Source organism: Vanacampus margaritifer, chromosome 8 (genome assembly GCF_051991255.1).
Source record: "Vanacampus margaritifer isolate UIUO_Vmar chromosome 8, RoL_Vmar_1.0, whole genome shotgun sequence".
In the NCBI taxonomy this organism is placed as follows: domain Eukaryota; kingdom Metazoa; phylum Chordata; class Actinopteri; order Syngnathiformes; family Syngnathidae; genus Vanacampus; species Vanacampus margaritifer.
This window is the reverse complement of record NC_135439.1, coordinates 14165492-14186749: the sequence shown is the minus strand read 5'-3', so window position 1 is coordinate 14186749 and position 21258 is coordinate 14165492. Positions and strand designations below refer to the sequence as shown.

Sequence of the window (21258 nt, the reverse complement as noted above, 5' to 3'; positions counted from 1 at the left end):
CCCCCCGTACCCAGGAATCGGTGCCAGAGAGGGGCCGTACAGCAGGATAGCAAGGGCACCCGCGCCCATCCCACCTCCAGCCGCGTGGTGGGGTGGAACATTGGGGACGGAAGGAGAGAAGGGAGCACCGGGAGACATGCGGCACCCTCGGATTTCAGGCCCGGCGGGGAAAGGTCCCGATCGTCACTAGTGAAAACTAACCCTGTTACTGAGTTCGCCAGCTCGCCGTCTGGTAAACTCTACCCCTACACCATGGATGTGACCCCTCCCAGTGTATATACAAGTGTGCGTGCGTGTGTGTGTGGATTATTAAAATTGGGAGCAGGTGAGATGGAGCAGAGGGAAATTATATCCCCTTGCTCCGATCCACCTGCTTCCCAGAAATGTGTTGAGTGTATGTGATGCATTAAAAATAAATAGGGGGGTGTGGTGGCACGGGCGGGGATACAGATGGGGGACCGCAGCACTGCTTAATACTGCGGTCTGCCCTAACCGATGGCTCCCCACCCCGACTCACCCGCCCCTTCTAGCTGTGGGGTGCATTCAAATTTGAGGGGAGCTGCAGAAGACAGTGTCTCCACCCTACCCCACCCCCCAAGGAGTGTGTTATATGTCCTATGTGTGTATTCACAAAATGTATTGTGCAAACTAGTGGAGTGAGTTAAGAGGAGTGACCAACGGAGGCTCACTGGAGCAGGGCAGGCCATAACACCGACACCCACCCGCCCGGCCCCCGGAGCCCCAGGCCAGGAATGGAGCCCCCGGCCCAGGGGAGGCGGAGGAAGGCGGACAGGGGAGGGGGACGGGACGGGACGGGGGGCGGAGATGACAAGAAGGGGAAGGGGCGGCGGCAGGGCAGCAGGGAAAGGGGGGGAGGAGGAAGGGTGACGAGGGAGAAGGGACAGGGAGGCGGAAGGGTTGGGCGAGGCGAGGATCGAGAGGCAGCAAGGGGGAGGGAACCACAGGGCACCCCGGAGGCCCACCCGCCCCGAACCGCATCGCTGGGCGACGGACCGCGCCGCCCCGGACACCAGGGAGAGCATCCTTTTTAGGGTCAGGTCTCATGTCCTGACTGAGAAGAGCGCCAGCTAACATGAAAAATGCACCTCTGGTTTTGGTATGCCAGAATCATTCAGGTGATGAGACTATTATTATTATACATGAGCGACGTCAAGGTTCGTACACAAATATTATCAATACTTGTCCATGTTTTTGAAGCAACATATTGTTGCTTTATATAAAACTAGGACAAAGACACAGGTCCAGATCAGTGGCTACTGGTTACTTTGTGTTTATTCACACAGAACATTATACAGTACATTTTCTCCAATTAAGGCAACACAATACAATATATACACACATCTACTGCAAATGTATACCATACTTTTTGGGTTGTTGTTTTTTTTTTTGCTGTTGTATTGATAAATTAACAACATTCCCTCCAATACTGTTACAAGCAAGCGGAAAGAAGTACCAGATGCAAAATCATACTTGTAGCATAACTAAGGCAAAAACACTCCAGTCACTGCAGTTAATGCGGTACGCTAAATTTAGCTGGAATTCTGAGATAGCAGCTTCTTATCCGTAGAAAATATGAAACTATTACAACATCCATTAGTAGTTAAAAACAGACTATTTTCCACAAATAGCATCAATAGTACTGGGATTTGCAATACCCTTCAGCCATACAGGACACATGAACTTTGACATCATCATTGTCTGATAAAGTGCCTATTCTAATACTAAAATAAAATACAAAAAAGTCACAATGAATTTTGAAAACATGGTCAAGATGGTCCAAAACTTTTTGTTGCATTGTGGTCAATTCAGCATGGTAAATACCGCTAACAAACAAAATGTGCATGCTGAAAAAAAGCATTTTACAAAGTGATGCTAATATTTCAATACCATTCTCCTCACTGTGTACAATCATTTACAAAAATATAATTCTATTCAGCATTAACAAATGACATCATTGACATGATTTGTACTAGATTCAACATTGACAGGTTATTACAAGATGACAAAAACACACTGCAGGGTTAGTACAGACCATAATGGCCACTGTATTAATTACAAAGACAAAATGGTGGTAATTCTTCTTTTTTGTTAAACTAACCAAAATAACGCATAAAACACTACAATCATTCCATATATAGGAACGTTTTCTCCAGAGATATTTTTTAAATGTAACAAATGCATTTCTGTAATCATATTTTTAGTTGCACCTATGAAAAAATAACTTGTAAAACCTGGTTACAATATGTATTACAGTACATTAGTATAGAATAACAACATTCCTAAACATTTTCCTAAAAATATATTACTGTATTGTCAAGGTTCTGTGTTTGAATCTTGGCCCTTGTGTTCCAACTGGGCTTTTGTGTACCACTGTTTGGAAATAACTCGGAATTGGCAGGATGCGGAGATAAAACTGTAAACACACACATGCACACGCACTGTGTAAAGCGTACTAGGTTCAGATAAGCTGTATGGAAAATATGGATCATACAATCGCAAATAAGGAATGTAAACAAATAAAATAGTTTAGTACAGTGAAACCTCCATTGTTTTAAAGCTCCATAACATCTTCAATTTTCTAGGGGAAAAATATTCCTCAATAGTCAAAACTAGAGGTGGGAGGTTGAACATTTAGGGCTCTACATGTTTTAATCACCGCTGCAAGATGAAAAACAATGTTTGTAAGCCAAACCGCGACTACGTGAGGGTTCGGGAGGTCAACTGGTGGTGGTAACCGCTTGAGTCTGGCAAAACAAAAATGAAGACATCATCACCTTTGGAGATTCAACTGTAGCCTTTTCCAAATCTCACAAAATTAAAATGAATACTAAGCACATTCTTGAGCTTTGCTATTTTGCTTTACAATCAACACATCTCAGCTGTAGTTGTAAGTGAAATTATAAGAGCTTGGCTCTTTGGGGACAGGGGGCGGGGCCTCTGGGATTGTGATGTTCTCAAGGTCCAGGAGGCGGAGCTTCATCTCCATGCTGATAAGCGTGTCCAGGTCACTGCGGGTCAGGTCACTGCTCATCTCTCTGCCCAGCAGTGCGCAGAGGCCGTCCGTCCAGATGCAATACTGCTCCACAAACAAACGTACACACCCGAGATGATTGCGAGAATCACGGGTCACAACAGGGGTGTGGCGTGCAAGTATGGGCTACCATGAAGCACATAACCAGAAGTCCTCGTTACGATTTTTTGGTACTTTTTTTTGGGGGGGGGGGGGGGTAAACATTCAGTTAAATCCTTCTTCCTTGTTAGTGCCCGCCACGTCATGACTTTTCTGTCATAGGCCGTCTTTTAGTCACTGTTCATTTGTTGGGTAGTCATTATAGTAATGTCACTCACTTTGCGTACAAGATGTGCATTTTTACGGCCAGTTCCTTGGCAGAAGAAGTTGCGATAATAACATTTAACCCAACGACATTGTTGCTGGAGATGCAGCAATAGGGCTGCTTGATTTTTGGACAAATGGTTGTCAGCTAGCTTGCTGATCAACAGGAAATACTATTATTATATATTATACGGCTTTGGCGGAATACATCAAATCAAATCAAATACAATTTTAGAATTAAAAGTCACAATTGTATTCATCATATTTGGCATTTCCAGGACAAACCCATTTTAGTTATTTTGGGCCAAACATTAAATAGACAGAATTAGTTTTTTTTTTTTTCTAAAGCAAAAGTCATCTTGTGGAATCGATAATAGTTTCACACAAATGGAGGATGGAATGTGAAATATCGTAATGTTTTTTCCCCACTGTGATTTTTCATCTAGTGAAAAATTATAATTAAAAGAATCACTGTGTACAATCACTGATGGTCTCTTCTCAGCTCACCTCATATTTGTTGGGCGCAACAAAGTTGAGCGTCTCATCCGGATCATAAAAGACAGAGAAAGCCAACTCCAGCACCTCCTGTCAATAGTGAAATGCATAATAAATAAATGCACACACTAAGGCTTTAGATTTGTAACAGCGGTGTGACAAATGTACGATGTGTACAGATCTTTACCCTCAGCTAATTCAAACAGCCTTTGTGGGATTTTACTTTGGTACAATAAACCCTGAAAATTTGTAGAATAGTGGAAAACTGCTCCTGGTACAGCCCTATTTTTGACACATGGTGCCGAATACAGAATGTGTCATTATTAAAAGGGGTTTTGCTTTGGCAGAGGTACAATTATCCTTGAACCTTGGGGCCAAGTGTATTTCCATCTAATAATTGGACTGGACTGACTGGAACTTGACTCAAGCTTACCTTGTTTTGTTTCAGAGCACTTTTCTCCTTCATGTGAGGGCAGTCCTTTCCAGTCAGCACAGACTTGATGTCAGAGACTGGGACTAGAAAGAAAACAGATTCAATATGCTAAAAGCAGATACCACCAAGGTATATCTATGATGACGGAAAATGTCTGATCCTGAATTCTTTTTTTTTTTTTTTCTGATCCTGAATTCTGTTTCAGCGGTTGATAAATCATTGGGGATAAAAATAAATGTTGAACAGAAGGTCATACAGTGACAAATTTGACTACACACACTAAAAAAAATAAAAAATAAAAATAAAAAAGTTACTATCCTTTTATTGGGTTTGCCTTGGATGCGTTTTTTTTCAAGCTATTCTAGTTGGTTTTAAAGGCCTGGCATCTGGGGCGGGTAGATTTTTCCTCATCCATCCATCCATTCGATGTGTAAATAAGCTTTGCTTTGCTTGGATCGCTGTTCTCCTTAATATTGAATGAACTTGCGCACTGAGAATTTTGATATATGGATGCCCTGTACAGCGAGCCTGTATCGCCTTTTGAGGCTGCACATTAAGTCTATTGTACACCGTCACAGTTAATAAACTGTAAAAAGATACAGGAACAATCAAGGAAGAAGCAGGTTACTAGAGAAAAATATGGCACGGGAGAAAATAAAGACGTCAAACATAAACCATGTCACAGACTCATTTGTAAATATGTTATGCATAAAACAGTGGAACCGATTGGATGCTGATGGCACGGGACCCTTAAAGAAAATATATTCAGTAAAAAGCAAAAGTGATCCTTACTCTTGTCACTTAGCATCTCAAAAGGCACTTCACCCTGACGTGATTCATCCAAGTCCCCGTAGTGCAGCACTTTGTGGTTAAGAGAGAGTCTGCAGAACCAAAATTTCTCTGCAACACGGGCAGAAATGCTTAGCTCAACAGAGTCAACTGAAGCAACGTAAACTGTGTAAAAAAAAAAAAAAAAAAGGCAAAGTGATTGTATTGATGTGGTACCTTGCCTTCGGCGGTTCCCCACTTTTCGGAAACAGCTGCCCTCACATAGCCGATTGAGTCGTTGCTGTTTAATGAGCTCCAGAATCTCAGGCTGGATTCTCTCTCGCAGCTCGCTGCCTCGCACAAATGACACAAGCATGAGGCCTTTTGGATGACACTTGACACGGAATATTTGCTTTGGAGACAATTTAAGAAGTGTGTGAAATGACATAGCCAACTAGAAAAGATGTCTGACGTGACACTGACATGATGGGCGGAGACTGAAAGTCATCCTGGCTCATTCTCTCAGACTGTCGTAGTCGCAGTATCTCCGAATAGCTGAGACCTCGCAGCTTGTTCTTCAGCTGGTCTAAAGACGAGGGCTTCATGGCCAGAGCCCTGGTGATCTGTTCTCGGACTACCTGCATCACCTGCTTTCAACACACGTAGTCTTCAGAACAATTTGCACTTTTTCATAAATAGTCAATCACAGACTTGTCTTCCCATTTCAAAACAAATTTTGTCAGTAAATGACCTTCCTCATCTCAAGTCATTTATATTCAAAATGTACCCAAGCTAAGCGACCAGGGCTAATTTCCTAACGATAAACTCCAGCGAGTCAAAACCTGTTAATGTTGACGTAGAGCTTTGAAGTGCAGTCAGCAGCATTAAGAATTTAGCTGTCGTGTAATATTAATTGAAGCAAAAGCCTTTCAGCCGCCTATTATTGTGGGATTCTCACACGCACACTCACACAAACTGTGCAGGCAGTGAGCAGCATTTAGAAGAATACACACTTTGTTGACTTTCACGCTGAGTGATGGAAATGTGATCTAATGCGGCTCTTACTATGAGAAAACAAACACAACTTACCAAAATGGGAGTTATTCGTCCTTCAGAATAATAAGAGTGTTTGTAACATTTATATTGGGTACAAAAAAATTCCGTTGTTAAGCTTGGAAATTGAATAAAATAATCAAGCAAACACAATCCACACAGTTCCTCTGATGCAGCTAAAACTGGTAACTCAAACTTTAGATAATAATATATGATAACATCTCAATCAAAACTGAATATTGTTATATTTTCAAAAGCAGACTTTTTATACAGACCTGGAATTTAATCACATTGTACCACATGAAATATTACCTAATGCACCAATATTTTACAAAGATAGTCAAGATACAATTACTCTTCAAACGAGATATTGTTAGAAAAGATTATTGTTATGACTTGCATGGGTGCACATAACTGTTTTGTTCTTGTTCTCAGGGGTGAGCCTGGGCTTGTTGTTTGGAAAAGAATACATGAATAATTTCGCACATACTTGAAACTTAAAATTGAAAATTAATACAATCAGTACAACTAAACAAATTAGTATGTGTCTTGCTAATGAAATGGTTTTCATGCAGAAAAGTAAATTCAATCACAGCATTTTTAATAAATCTTCAGAGTTTAACAAAAGCATTGGCTTTCTAATCACATATATTCCTCAGTTGAGCTATTTGTTTTGCATCCTTTTTTAAGGAAATAAAAACGTATCTACTAGACAGTGCATAAATTTTCACAGTTTCAGTTAGATTGATAAATTTGGCCCATTCTGGTTTATATGGAGGACCAGAAATGCCCAAATTAAAAAGTAAATAAATACATTTGAAATAAAAAAAATAAAAACGGATATAAAAATAAAATTCAAAAATTACATACAAAAATATATATAAATAGTATATATATATATATATATATATATATATATATACAGTATATATATATATATACATACACATACATTCACATACACACACTCAAATAACAAAACAAGATTTTAAAAATGTAATAAATGTGGAAATAAATAGAAAATAAATATATAGATTTATATATCAATCCATAAACAAAAGGCTCTGATCTCATCTTTATTTATTTAATAACATTTCAAGACAGCTTTCATGCTGACAGCATCTGCAGCATGAAATAAATATGAGAGCAGAGCGTTTTTATCTTTTGACATTGAATTCTATTTATATATATTTTTTTGTATTTATTTCCACATTTATTTTTAGATTTATATATTTTTTAAAATTATCTCGTTTTGGTTGTTTTTTTTTACTTGTGTATATATATATATATATATTGTTGTTTTTATTTCCATTCATATTTATTTATTTATTTATTTTTGAATTTTGTTTTTTATATCCATTTTTATATTCTATTGTATTTATTCATATTTAATTTTGGCATTTTTGGACCTCCATCGGTTAGACCTTACTGACCTTATTAAAGTCCTCAGAGGTGGCCCTCATCTCCTTCCAGGTTTTATTGAGCAGCTGGATGCAGACGCAGAAGAACTCCTCCCACGCCCGGTCATGTGTGAAGAACATGGGATGGTAGTCATTGCAGCCCTCATTAGCTTGTAAACAAACAGAACATTTGTGATTTCCCCCCAAAATCACCAGATTATGTCACTTTCCACTCCACAAGACTGCACTCACGCAGTTCTCCAACTTGTAGTATCTCGCAGAGTATCCGAGTGAGGTCGATGGCACATCGGCCAAAGGGACATTCATGCTTATCCTCGCGACTACTGTTTTCCAGAACAATCTGTCATGAGGGGGAAGACACGTTACATGTGATTTGCTCACTTATGTGAGATGAGCAGCATCCTGCCACGAGTCAGAACTTACACGGATGTACGTGTCCTGATGGACTTTGGCTAGGTACAACATGTTGTCCAAAGCTAGCATCCCTGGGGGAGTCTGAGTGAAGTCCAGAGCAGGGTTCACGTGGTTCTAAATTTTAAACAGAAATTTGAGAAATAAATGTACTAAATACTTCTATCCTGTTGTCATTTATCTCATTAAGTTGTTTTTCTTTAAGTCAGAGGCAACTTACCGTGAAACCTAGCATTTTATAATCCTTAGCGTACAACGCCTTTCTTTTTTCTGTGCCAGTGGGGTCATTTTCTCCATCAAAGGCAATCCTCCGCAGCTCAAAAATCACGTCTCTTTGAGTCTGAGTCACAGAAATCAGCACATTTATAGTGCAAGGGCAAATCAGTAGCTGATTAGTCAAAACAATTCTAAATTCAGTTGATCAGGGACTCCAAGTCTACACAGTCAGTTAAACTCCTTAAAACTGCCCTATCCAAAGATATTTACAAAATGAACACTTTGTGGACCATTCACATTTTCTATCCCATTTACAGTACATTTAAAGAGAATAATTGTTCCCTTTTAGTGGTCATTTGGGGACCTCGCAATTCACACGGGTCCTAGGCTCTAGCCCAGGGGTGGCCAAGTTCGGTCCTCGAGAGCCACTATCCAGCCTGTTTTCCATGTTTCTCCCCACTAACACACCTGATTCATGATCAGGATCGTTATCAGGCTTCTGCAAAGCTTGCTGATGAGCTGATCATTAGATTCAGCTGCGCTGAAGGAGGGAGACATGAAAAACAGGCGGGATAGTGGCTCTCGAGGACCGAACTTGGCCACCCCTGCTCTAGCCCATGCCGTATTTCAACCCAATAAGTACTTCATAACAGCACAAATGCATTCCCAAAATATATATGCTTAATGTGTTCTCTAACCACATATTTCCTGGATTTTCATTTATGTTGCATACAATTTAAATTAAACAGACACTTTACACTTGATTTCCATTTTTACCTGGTCATTTGGATCCATTTTGGTCATCATCCGTTCCTCCAAAAGATTAAAGGTCAACACCTGCAGCACATACAGCTGATGTGCCATCTCTGCTTTGATTGGTCGATTTCCTCTTATGACGTGCTGGAGGGAAAAACAGGCGGAACACATTAGAGCATGGGTGTCCAAGCTCGGTCCTGGAGGGCCGGTGTCCTGCAGGTTTTGGAGGTTTCCCTGCTCCAACGCACCTGTTTCAATCAACAGGATTGTTATCAGGCTTAGTAGAGCTTGCTGATGAGCTTCAGCTGTGTTGGAGGAGAGAAATATCCAAAACCTGCGGGACTACCGGCCCCCGAGGACCGAGTTTGGACACCACTGCATTAGAGTGTCGATTTAGAAAGGAGGACACCCAGCTGTTACATTGGTAGGAAATGTAAATGGAGGAGAAGAGTTTGGATTTTTGTTTGATGGCAGTTTTAAGTATATTATGGTGTATTTAGTATTTAATTAGCCTGATTTCAGCTTTGTTTGTCTTTAAGTGTTGAAGTGCTCTGTTGTTTTTTATTGTTGATATTTTAGTGTTCTTAGTAGTTACAAATGTTTTTTCACAAAAAACTAATGCAAGCATGCCATAATGGATCATTGAGTTCATGCTATAGAGCAGAAAAGGGCCGCCCCCAAACTTGTCACACAGACTTTTCCAATATGTCTTTTCATTATTTATATAACTGAGTGGTTTAAACCGAAAGATCTACTCATTGAATAATTACTGGATTAGTAAATGAGTGTCATTACTTTTACCATAAAGTGAAATTTAGGTCTGACTACACTCGATATACGGCTGCAAAACATGTTGTTTGGACTTAGTCAGGTTAAATTAGGATACAGACACTGCTATGGTCCAACAGTCATCATAAGTGGGTCGCAGTCTTGGAGGATTTGGTTCCAGAGAGCTCACAATGCTGTGACCGCTCCAGGAAATAACACTGCACAGTCTTCCTCATTTGCAGCCAGCTCAGGGAAGCACTTCCACACAAGTCGGTGCCAAAAGGAATCATTCTGAGAGCAGAGTTTTTTTCCACTTCATGGACTTCATGCCATATCACATTTGCTAGTTCGGCTTCAACACGCTCCATGTTAGTCAATCTTTCCACTGGCTGAGCGGCTGGTCTGGAGCATGAAGCATCCAAGAGGGCTGAATCAAAATATTTTGATTTTCAAAGATGCTCTGTTTTTCTTCTTACAGCAGTAGTCATTTCCAGCACCATTTAAGACAGGGGTTATATAATTTGAAGAACACAACATTGATCAGCAGTCCTTGACCTAATCTCAGTTGAATATATATACACAGTCATTTTATTTGGTAGATGACAATTTGTGTTACTCACATTAAGAATGATGGACCGCAAGTGCTTCTGGGCCAAGGTGCTTGCCATTTCCTGTGAGCAAAGACACATGCAACAACAAAAAATGAGAGACTGATTCTGCACATCAAAAACAAGCAATCAAGAGGTTCACTCCAGTTGAAACCAGTTTTGCCTCTCATTCACACCTTCAACTGCAACATGGCAGTTTGAACCAACATGAATCAGTGTGCAGCACAGGCAGGCTTATGCTCGGCCCGCATTCGCATGGATAGTGCAGCCGCTTTAAACAAAGAAAAGGGAGGGCGTGAAGGCCTGTGGGGTGGAAGGATGATATGAGATGCTGGTGTGTACTCACAGTGAGGTGCTGCTCCAGCGGGTTAGTGTACACCTCCTACAGGTTCAAGGGGGAGGAGGTGGATGTGTGGTGGCGAAAACAAAAAGTGCACACATGGACCAATGAGATACAGGAATACATCACTGACACGGCATGCACAGAAACAACACAGCACAATTACAATATTCTAGTCAAAACAGCATGTACAAAATACAGAAGTCACTCTATACTTCCTTTTTTTTTCCATTTCAAGACTGCAGTTTAGCACCAGTTTGGAAAGCTTTAAAGTAGGGGTGTCAAAATTAGTGTGTTAATTTTGAGTTAAAGTTCCTGTAACGCTACTAATTATTTTAACGCGCGATTAATGAACGCCCCTTACTTTACAGGGAGCCTGTACAGGGAGAATTCCAGTCGCAACGCAGCAGACACGCCCACGTCAAAATTTAGCAGCAATAAATTTAATAATAATGCATATATTTGTGGAGACTGGGGTCAAGTTGTATTTTACAATTTTTTAAATGTGCAGAATTTCACAAGTTACTTCACGTTAAAGATTAGATAGCTCTTAAAATGAAAAGAAAAATCAGTCACCAATGTCTTACAAATGCAATTATGCCATCTAGTGGCAGAAAAATGACCTCAACACAAATCAATATCACATTCTTCTTTTTTAATTTTTTTTTACAGTACAGTACACCTTTTTAATTTTAACTCAATTTTATGAATTATTATTATTAAATTACTGTATCAATGACTGAAAGATGCAGCCATATTTCTATTAGTTTAATATTTTTTCCCACTTTTATGTTTTATTGTTATATTGTACATTTAGAACAGATGTGAAATTTGCAATTAATCGTGAGTTAACTACTGAAGTCATGCGATTAATTACCATTACAAATTTTAATCGCCTGACACCCCAACTGATGCTCCGCGTAGAAAACATTACATTCTCCGTGGCAAATTTCTAAAAACAGGATCTGTTCTTGGCAAACCAAGCAGAAAAAAGCCTGCTACTACCACTTACACGTTCCGGTGCAACCCTTTTTGTGACTGCCTGCTCTAGGAGATGTTTTCGTCAGTGGTGAAAATAGTAAAAAAAATAATAAATAATACTTGAAACATAAAGCATAAAGTGGACTTTTGTGGATAGTAATTATTCAGCCACATAGACGTTTAATTTGTTATGTGCGACAATGATGTGGTGTCATCTTAAACAGATGTCTCCATGAAGTGATAAAGAGTGTCGTCTCATTTCAGCAAAATGTTTCTACCTCCTCCCACCTCGCTCCTTTGTCAATATAAAATGAGCCACAACACAGGGGACCACATTTACTTCTGTAAACACTGCGCCACATGAAGTCGTGTTTTTCGCGTATGCGTGTCACTCGACATTCTGTTTTGTGTGCATGCGTGTCACTTCACGAAAGCATTTCTTTCACTTTATAAGTTGTATTTGCTTTTGTAATGTAAATGAGTATGTAAAAAGATTGGATTGAACAAAAAAAATCCAAATTGGGTATCATGCTTGCAAAGTGATTGTAGCCTTAAATAGATAAGTGTTATAAAACAAGTATTCTACGGCAACCATTGGGTAAATTAAACACATGGCTTATCTTTAGAAGAGAGGAGGCAGCGTGCTGGATATTTTTCTGTTGGAACATATCACGTACCTCAAACGCCAGATGAGCCAAGTAGGCTTTTCAATTTATAGAGCATGACGTTCCTATGGTCTAAAAACACATTTCTCACAGTTGGAGAATTAATTCACACACATTGCTGTGGAGGTGCCCAAATGCTAGGCTGCATGTGTAAACAGTCAGCTCAGGAAGTGACTTGACTATATGCAAATTATTAAGAGTGTTTTTTTCAGTTTTTCTTTTGGTTGTTAACTCTTCAAATTATTTTTATCTGTGACCTATTTTGCTACATGCAGAACTTGGTTACGCATAACCATATTATCCAACAACAAAAGCATGGCTATTAACTCGCCAAAAACACTAGCCAAAGTGGCTGGTGAGCAAAAAAGTTAATGCCAAGCACCGCTTATGAGTATATTAAAAAAGTGATGCCCTCCATTAGAGGTTCATTATTAGAATTGTACTGGTCTAACGCAGTGTTTCTCGAATCGGGGTACGTGATCGCACTCCAGGGAGATTAAAAAAATAAAAAGAGTAATTAAAACATTGAGGCAAGAATAGTAAAAAAAATAATTACTAAATTATGCAAATACATCAGTAAAATTTCAGTTCATAAAATAAATGTTATTCAACTTCATAGTCTCAAAAAATCTGAGTCTCCCCATAGTATAGCAGAATGGTTCGACCCAATCTGTCATATGCCACCTAGCATCACCTGTCAATTATTCCAAAACTTCATTAGAAATTAAGATATTTATTTTTGAGAACAGTTATTTTACTATGACCCGAAAGAAGAAGTTAATGGTGATCATTTTTGTGTGCACAAATCTATAATTAATTGAATTCTTTCTTTTTTTTTTAGTAATATCTTTTTATTTCCAAAAAGTTCAAGAGATTAATGAAATGGAGTTCCAATGATTAAAAACAGACAATGACAACACTGTATTTTAAGTATTTTCTTTTTTTAGGTTAGGGGTTACTTGGCTGAAAAAATATTTCACAGGGGGTACACATCACTGAACAAAGGTTGAGAACCACTGGTCTAAAGTACTAAGCCACATGATTTGTTTTTTCACTCAGGTGAACTGACCTGCCGTCTATCCTCAGGTGCTTTCAGGAAAAGCGCATTGATGAGGGCAATGGCATAGGTCTGAATCTCTTGGTTTGACCTGAAAGGATATCAAGCAACAAAGGAATCCTGTTAGAAGTATCTTGCTCCACATGCCTGACCACAGAATTCCAAAATATTGTAACGCTAAATTTAAGTCTAAATATACTTTTTTCTCAGCTATGACTAATATAGGTCAGTTCACCAAGTGCCTTATTCCATCATTTGATGATGTAAAATATAAATAATTTTAACAGACAAATCCACAGAAATTCCATTTTTCGTTAACACTGCATTGATTTTTGGGGAATGACAAAATTATGTTCACGGCAGTCTTGCTGAAAGATTGATGCACAAGTAAAGCATTTAAACCCACAGCACTTCCTTCATTTGGACCCCAAATCAGAGAGCAGAAAGCCCCTGTGCATGTGTGTGTGCTCACACTTGCAGGTGCCCGATGAGCTGTCCCACGGTGATCTCCTGAGCCACTCGGTGGTAGAGGCTGTGGCTGTTGAGTACCATGCTCTCCAGGATGGCCAGAGAGCGCTGCAGGATGGACACGTCCACCATGGGCTGGTTCACGTAGCCGGCAATCTTTGCAAAAATTAAAAAATAAAATAAAATAGAATCGGGACGGGGTACTATAAAAGCTCTGCATCAAACATTGTTGTGAATCGATGTTAGAGCAACGACACTGGGGATAGGAACATCCTTGTTAATGATCAAATGTTTCAACAAAAGAGTTATACTTGTTTACTTTGAGAAACTCTCAGGGCCATAGTAAAGCGTTCAGAAAAGAGACACACACACACACACGCACACACTGAATGAGCTCCGGATAATCCGAGGAGTTGCTAGGCAACGGCACCCACTCATTTCCGCTGTGTAGGAAGTAAGGACGGTCAACGTTGAATCAAAGCGAGCAAATAACAAGGACTTAGAAAACACAAGTTGAGAATATGCAACTGTGAAGCGTGGGATGATGTGAGCTACCTGCTTGATGAAGGAGAGCGAGATAAGATCCCAGGATACGATGCCGTGATCCATTAACTCCAGGAATGCAGTGAGAGTGAACGCCAGCATTTCACCAAAGCTGAAGCAAGAAAAGAACATGCATCTCATTTTTGTATCATTTTTTTCTCCACCTGTATAAAATTGTTTGGGAAATGGATGAATGGATATATTACATAACAACAAAGGAGGGATTTGTGATGTTTGTAACATCCACGTTGACATGAGACAAAACAAAAATTTAAGACAGAATCTCACTGGGTGCCGCTGTCGACGAGGCGGGCCAACGTCCCGATCCCTTCCATATTGATAAACTCAGCGGCAAACGTGGGGTCTGCTGACAGTTTGGCCAGCTCCTTTAGAGCCTCTAGGCGAGTGTCAATCCCATGGGACTGGATACGCTCCAGGAGCTGACGAGCAGCACGGCCCTGTCAGCCACAAGAGGAAACCATCATTCAGTAAAGACCACCAAACATGAAACATCTTAAAAGTGACTTACGATAAATGTATAATTGACAACTATAATACTGAAGGGCAAGTCAAGTTAAAAATGTTCTTTACAATAATATATTCTATGCGCCCCCACTAGTCTAAACATGTCATTCTGATTAATATTGCATTCGTGGAATATGACTTAAGCAGCAAAATCCACTTGTTTTTATCACGCTGAGGGGGCGGCCATTTTGTCTCTTGCTCTCATTTGAAAATGGCATCACAGTTGCTCAGGGCTCAGGATACGACCAATCATGGTTCACCTGTTTTCTGGGTTTGGCCATGTAATGTTTGCAAGCTGAGCCTTTAGACATTGTCGTGTAGGGATAGACTGCTTTTCAGTTGGACGCCGATATTCAGCATTTTGACGAATGTCAGCATCGGCCATTTTGAAGAATCATACGGCCGATAATAATCCATTTTAAAAAGTGTCCAGGGAAATTAAAAATAAATAAATCAGGGAACTAATTATTAAAATTTTCCTAGATGCTTCTGACCCTGGGAATTCTGCACTTTCTGTCTATGTTTGAAATTATAACTACAAAAGTAACATTTTAATACTTCATATATTTTTAAATTTAAAAAAACTTTATTTACTGTAGCAAACAATAGAGAGCTATTTACTCAAGTTTTTATTTAACTTTTGAAGACATGCTACTTAGCCCCTGGAAGATTCCTGAACTTTTTGTTAGATTTGTATAACAAAGCTGTCGATTGACTAAGAATTTTTTTCCAAGTCCAATATTTTACGAACTCTATACGTTGTTCAATAAACATATGCTTTTTTTTCTTTTTTTAAAAATCATAGTTGGAGTTTGTATTTTTTTCCATTTTTGATGGAAATATTTTCCCTTTTACTGAAAATGAATATCGGCTCTCGGCCTCCTTGACTACTAATGATCGGGATCGTATCGGCCCTGAAAAAAAAACATATCGTGTATCTCTACTGTCGTGTCATTTTCATTCAGCAGCAAGTGGCTAAATGTAGACCATATTATTGTGTAAAAAAGAAAAAAAAATACTTGACTTCTCCTTCATGAATTGACCATGTAGGCAATTTACACTGACTAGCCATAACATTAAAATCACCCGCCTATATAAATCTATTAAGGCTAGCAGTGATCGGGCTAGCCGAAGCTAGAGACATAAGGCTAACCCTGATTCACGCCCCTTTATCCTGTTCAAGTGTGCGCCGGTCACATTTTTCTCATGCGTCATCACATCCTGTTTCTGCTGGGTTGTCTCAGTGATAAAAGACTTTCTGTCTTGTCTGAAACAAAAAAAAATCCCTTTTTGGGCCATTTTTGGTACGCCGTGATGTCGAATTTGGATGTGGATTAAAACTTTTGTTGTTGATTTTGTGATGGAGGTGTGAGAATCTGGTTAGGAGTGAAACACACTTATGCATAATGAGTGAGTGCTGCTCAAAAAAAGAACTCCTCTTGGACTTGTTGAGGCCAAACTCATTGTCATGATTGTCAAGAAACACTGCAGGGGCCACTACGCTGATTAAACTACACTCAGGAAGTGCTTTCATTTTTGCATTTAATGCACTTGAGTTAGAGCACTTATTCCACATCACAGCAAAAAAATAAATAAAAAACTGTATTCAAAATTCCAAAAGAAAGTACAGCTCAATGTTACTCACGGGTGAAATGGCTAATCGAAGGATGGTCCCGTTCTTTATTTCACTGCGACTCTAAAGAAAAAGCACAAGTTTGGTGCTCACTTTCGTTATGATCACAGAATAGTGGGAAACGTGAAGCTCACCTGTTCAGTGATATAGAGCTGAGGACCATCAGCATACCGCAGAGCAAACTGTTCAGAGCCAGACAAAGACCATCTGAAAATTGAGAAATCAAATGTATTCCTTAGATACCAAGTGAGCAATCAACAGGAAAATATTCACAAAAGGTTACTACAAGTCCTTCCAGCGGCTATGTGTTCGTCAGTGGGAAACTTGTGATACTATGTAGGAGTAATTTTCTGTGGGTGTTTGCAACTGAGGTTGTTTTTTTGGGTCAGAGTTGCCAAATCAAGGCAGTATGTAAAGCTGAAAGGAGCAATAATGGCAAAAGTCATAAATCATTATATTAAAAGGAAGCTGAGGAATACATTTGCAAGGTATGTTAGTGGAGTTTGTGAACCAATGGCCTGTCTCCATTATTACTGTCTTCTTGCATCATAATCCTCAGCACAGTCTTTAGAGCAAACAACCCACAGTTAAAGTATATTTAAGGGAAGAAAAAGCTTAACCAAATGTTTTATGAAAGAGTGCATTTTTTGAATACAGAAGCAGTTCAATGTGTTCATGTTCACACTGGGTGCACCTCTTTCAAGCTGCACAACAGAAGAAATAAATCACATCTATGGCAATGTGCTATATTTGCAGAGAGGAAATTGTCTGAATATATAAAGTCAGAGATGACCTAAATACTTTTACACTTGAGGCCACTAAAAGGATGCATGCATAAATTGAGTTTATAGGTGATAACATATGCCAATTGATTTATCCATACATGCATCTGTGTCCCCCCCCCCCCCACCTGATTCTGGATTGGTCGCCAGTTAATCACAGGGCACATATATACTTTCACACCATCATAAACCCACACAGCCTGCATACAAGTGAGGCAAATATGCCACGACACCATCAGTGACCCAATTTAATAAATCGGCATTTTTTTCTAACGAAAGCTTCTTTACAGTAAACAAAAGACCAAATGTATTTTTTTTAATTCATTTTTCAGAAACAAACAGGGACAGACAAAATCTAGAACCAAACTCAAGAGTTCAAATCTCCGCCAAGGACAAGCAATAAATGAAACTGCACACTCTCATTCTCTCCACCTACTCCATGTCTGATGTCTGTCATTGGGATTTGTTTATTATTCACTACGTAACTGTGGATTTTTGAGAACTGCCAACAAACAAACAGTGAAGCTAAAAATAGTTACTGAAATAGCAAACAGAGAAGACGCTTACCCATCACAGACTTCGCGGATGATTGAGGTCAAAGGTCTTTTCTACAAACAGAAAAAGCATAAAGTGCATAGAGTGGTCTAAGTACTACATTATTATGAAAATAAAAAGGTCTTATATTAGTTATCCGCATGAGATGTTTTATTTGTTTTTTTTACAATTACAATTTGAGGATGCACAGACCTGGTCCATCTCTATAAGTTGAGCATTTGCACCCGGCCATTCGATAGCCACCTTCACAATGTCAACAGGTGGGGGCATGACTGCCTGTTTGTTGTCACCTGCAGACAAAAGAAAATAAATTCCACACACTTCATTTACATCTAGATTTAAAATGGCAGTTTGAAGTCAGTGCCCCTCCCACAACATGACAAAACAAATGGAGCTCTTGATGAGAAAAGCAACTAAAGTGCTGCTCCAAACTACAGATGTTTTGTTATTCAATCTAAAAGTTAATTACCTAATGGAGAAGTGTAGATGGGGTCACTCTGTTGCACACCACTGCTCTAGTAGCCACTGTGTCAGTTTCCCTGTGAACACAACACAAAACAAGTGTTAGCTCATTTAAATACACTCGGACAAGCATACAGCTCGAGGTACAATTTGTGTTGTTTTATTGAGTTACCACTCAACCATTTAATGTGACCCAAGTGTCAGCATGTCCTGCTTACTAAAATGTCAAATGATCAATTCATATAAAGGCATTAAATAAGTGTGTATGTTCTATAATGTCAATTTACTGTTCATGTAAACAAACAATTAAAATAGCATCTAAAATGATAAAATCCGAAGTCTTCTGCCTCAGACAACATTGTCACCACAACACCAGCGCAATGGATAAAATCAAATCACTAAAATTAATAACGGCTGCATTCAATTCAAATGAGCCAGTAGCAAAGCCTCAGCATTTGTATACTGCAGCACCAACAGACTTTGTGGACTGGATACGGGAACAAAGCCACCAGCGGGCAGTCTGTGAGCGATATGAACTCAGTTTTGGTGAATATTGTTGCATCATCACTGTTTTACCACTGAAGTGACTTGTCAGTATCTCTCTGCCAATAAAGCTTTTACAATGCTCGCTAAGAATTGCTTTAGGGATTGGGCTGTGAGTGACATTTGAAGGATTTTATGTTAAATTAAACTTCAGACCTGCAAATGAGATGTCAACACAAGGATTAACTATGGGTTTATGGACAGCAATTTGACACATTTCCAAATTATAAAATGTGTCCATTAAGTCTCTTTAAAATGTATTTAATTTAAAAAATCACAAAAAAAGAAATCATCTTTGGAAATTATTACAAAATGAGGAGTAGATGTTGAGGTTTTTTTTTTTTTTTTTGCTTTTGTCTGCTTTTCCATTTATCCAGCATGATCCGTCTCAATAAATATCTTGAACCATGCCAAATTGACAAACGTGACTGTGGATGTGTTAATCCTTGTAGTTTCAACAAGTTGCAAATCAAATTTGCTTGTATGAACCATGGTATACGTTGTTGTGCCTTTTTGGAGTTGAAGCCATTTTACAGTGTACCAGAAATATCCAAATGTGATATCCACTGAGGACAGCAGAGATTCCCGCATTGTGTCTGAATTATTATTATTTTTTTAAACATCAAATAACACCAGTACTGTATATCATATCTTGTCTATCTATAATCAAATGCACGTCCACTAGATGGCAGTAGGACAAACTAACCTGTGGCTGTAAACTAACCTGTAGCCATTCAAACAACAGAATAATAGCTTGTTTTCAAATAAACAAGTTCACAATTAACACAAAGTAAATCTGAGATTTATTTATTTTTTTGATATACTGTATATATATTTGTACAACATTTGTTATTTGGGTGGTTTATCATAATATTATTCTAAAAATACCGGTTGGGAAAGATTGGAGTACAAGCACATCAAACAAGTTTGAGCAACATGTTATCAATTGCCTTTGTGGTATTATTTTTGAATTGTTAAGAGAGTTTGTGGATAATTTGCATTGTCCTTAATTTTCTCTCAAGATTAATAAAACATACCTTTATCCAAAATATCATATGGGACAATACATATACAATAGCACCCTAATCCATGTACTCCATTTTCAATTTCATCTATCGAGATTCTTGGGAGTCAAATTAAGACAACAATGCGTCAAACTTTCTGCCTCAGGTGTTGCACAAGAGGGTGGTCAATGCTGGGAAACTGCGGTGTGTAGCAGTGACAAGATTTGTCAGCCCCAGTGGCCTCAACCTGCTCAGCAGCAGCATGTGCACTCTCTGGTAGCTTAGCAACAACCGCTAACTAGCCTTGCGGCTACGTAAAAAAAAAAGGGGGAAAAAAAAGACAATAAAAAAGCTTCAACTTCTATGAAGACCAATTTCGACAGTTTCCAAGACCACCACATACTATTTTTAGCACTGCATAAAATGTTCTGACGCCATAGTTACCGTGTGATTTGCAGTTTCATTTTAAACTGACTACACACCTAAAGGAAGTAACTAACTTTTACTTAGCTAGTGGGCTATAGCGCCCCCTACGTTGAGACGACGTCCGTGCAGATGATTTCTGGAGATGGCAACAAATGTACCATATTGAGTTGTTGTTAAAAATAAAAAACATTCCAAGACAACCCAGTTTGCTATGAAACGAAATTAAGTGTCCGCCTGTGCCTAGTTAGAGACGGTTGGTTGTTGGCAGTGCTACCGCACAGCTCCCGGAAGGCATGGCTGTGTGTGTGACGACGGTAAGACGTGAAGATGTAAAGCTCGCGTTTGATTAAATAATGGTTGAGTAGTAAAAAGCAGAGTTCGAGTCGCAGTCCTGGATGACGCCGGAGGGAAGCACATTATTAGCAGCTGTGAGTGACTGTCAGATGCTGAACCGGATGTAACCTCGAGATATTCAACAGTACCAACCAGTAACAACGATTAGGTGAGGTTAAATTAACGTCACGTTAGGGGCTTGGCGCAACGGTGAAAGTTGCTCTAAATGGCAAAGTCAGTAGATGCAAAGTCCAATCAGAAATGTTGCTCCTCTCATAGCGTGAATCATCCGGCATGCATCTGTCTGCTCCCCAATTGCAGCCATGGAGCAGCATATGACTCTCTTTATCTATGTATCTCTTCGGTGAGATGTGCTTATACTTCGGGGCTTTACTTTAAGCCCCGAGATAGAACGAATGATGGAAGTGACGGATACGGTTTGTGCCGGTGCTCGGTGTTACTCACCCTGTGGCTGGGCCATCGATGATGCTGAGAGCATCCCGTCTCTCTCTCTCTCTCCCTCCCTCCCCGGTGAAATGCTTTAGAAGAGCAGCAGACACTCCTCCAACGCCTTGTAGGCGGGACGCAATGCAAATGTCACATCTTCCTGAAATAAGCACACGCAAGGACACGCAATGTCTTCTTGTGTGGTTTTGC

General features: G+C 39.4%; 1 protein-coding gene across 6 annotated transcripts; it reads right to left on the bottom strand.

Annotated features, from left to right (window-relative positions):
* Positions 1-1275: 1275 nt before the first annotated feature.
* On the bottom strand, positions 1276-21206 carry elmo2 (engulfment and cell motility 2). 6 transcript variants are annotated; one of them, XM_077572420.1, is made up of 23 exons: positions 21067-21201; positions 18303-18372; positions 18026-18123; positions 17846-17886; positions 16631-16703; positions 16509-16559; positions 14627-14796; positions 14351-14450; positions 13800-13951; positions 13340-13418; positions 10631-10666; positions 10297-10347; positions 8930-9052; positions 8157-8276; positions 7949-8053; positions 7757-7865; positions 7538-7674; positions 5535-5698; positions 5289-5401; positions 5076-5183; positions 4284-4366; positions 3863-3940; positions 1276-3097 (listed from the first exon to the last, which is right to left on the bottom strand). In XM_077572420.1, exons 3-23 carry the CDS (start codon positions 18101-18103, stop codon positions 2897-2899), a joined length of 2172 nt encoding a protein of 723 aa, XP_077428546.1. In that variant the 5' UTR covers positions 18104-18123; positions 18303-18372; positions 21067-21201; the 3' UTR covers positions 1276-2896. The 6 variants fall into 6 exon arrangements, 5 of the variants coding, with proteins under 5 accessions (XP_077428546.1, XP_077428548.1, XP_077428547.1 ...); XM_077572422.1 differs by having other exon boundaries at positions 13806-13951; positions 21067-21200; XM_077572421.1 differs by lacking the exon at positions 21067-21201 and adding an exon at positions 20287-20305.
* Positions 21207-21258: the final 52 nt, after the last annotated feature.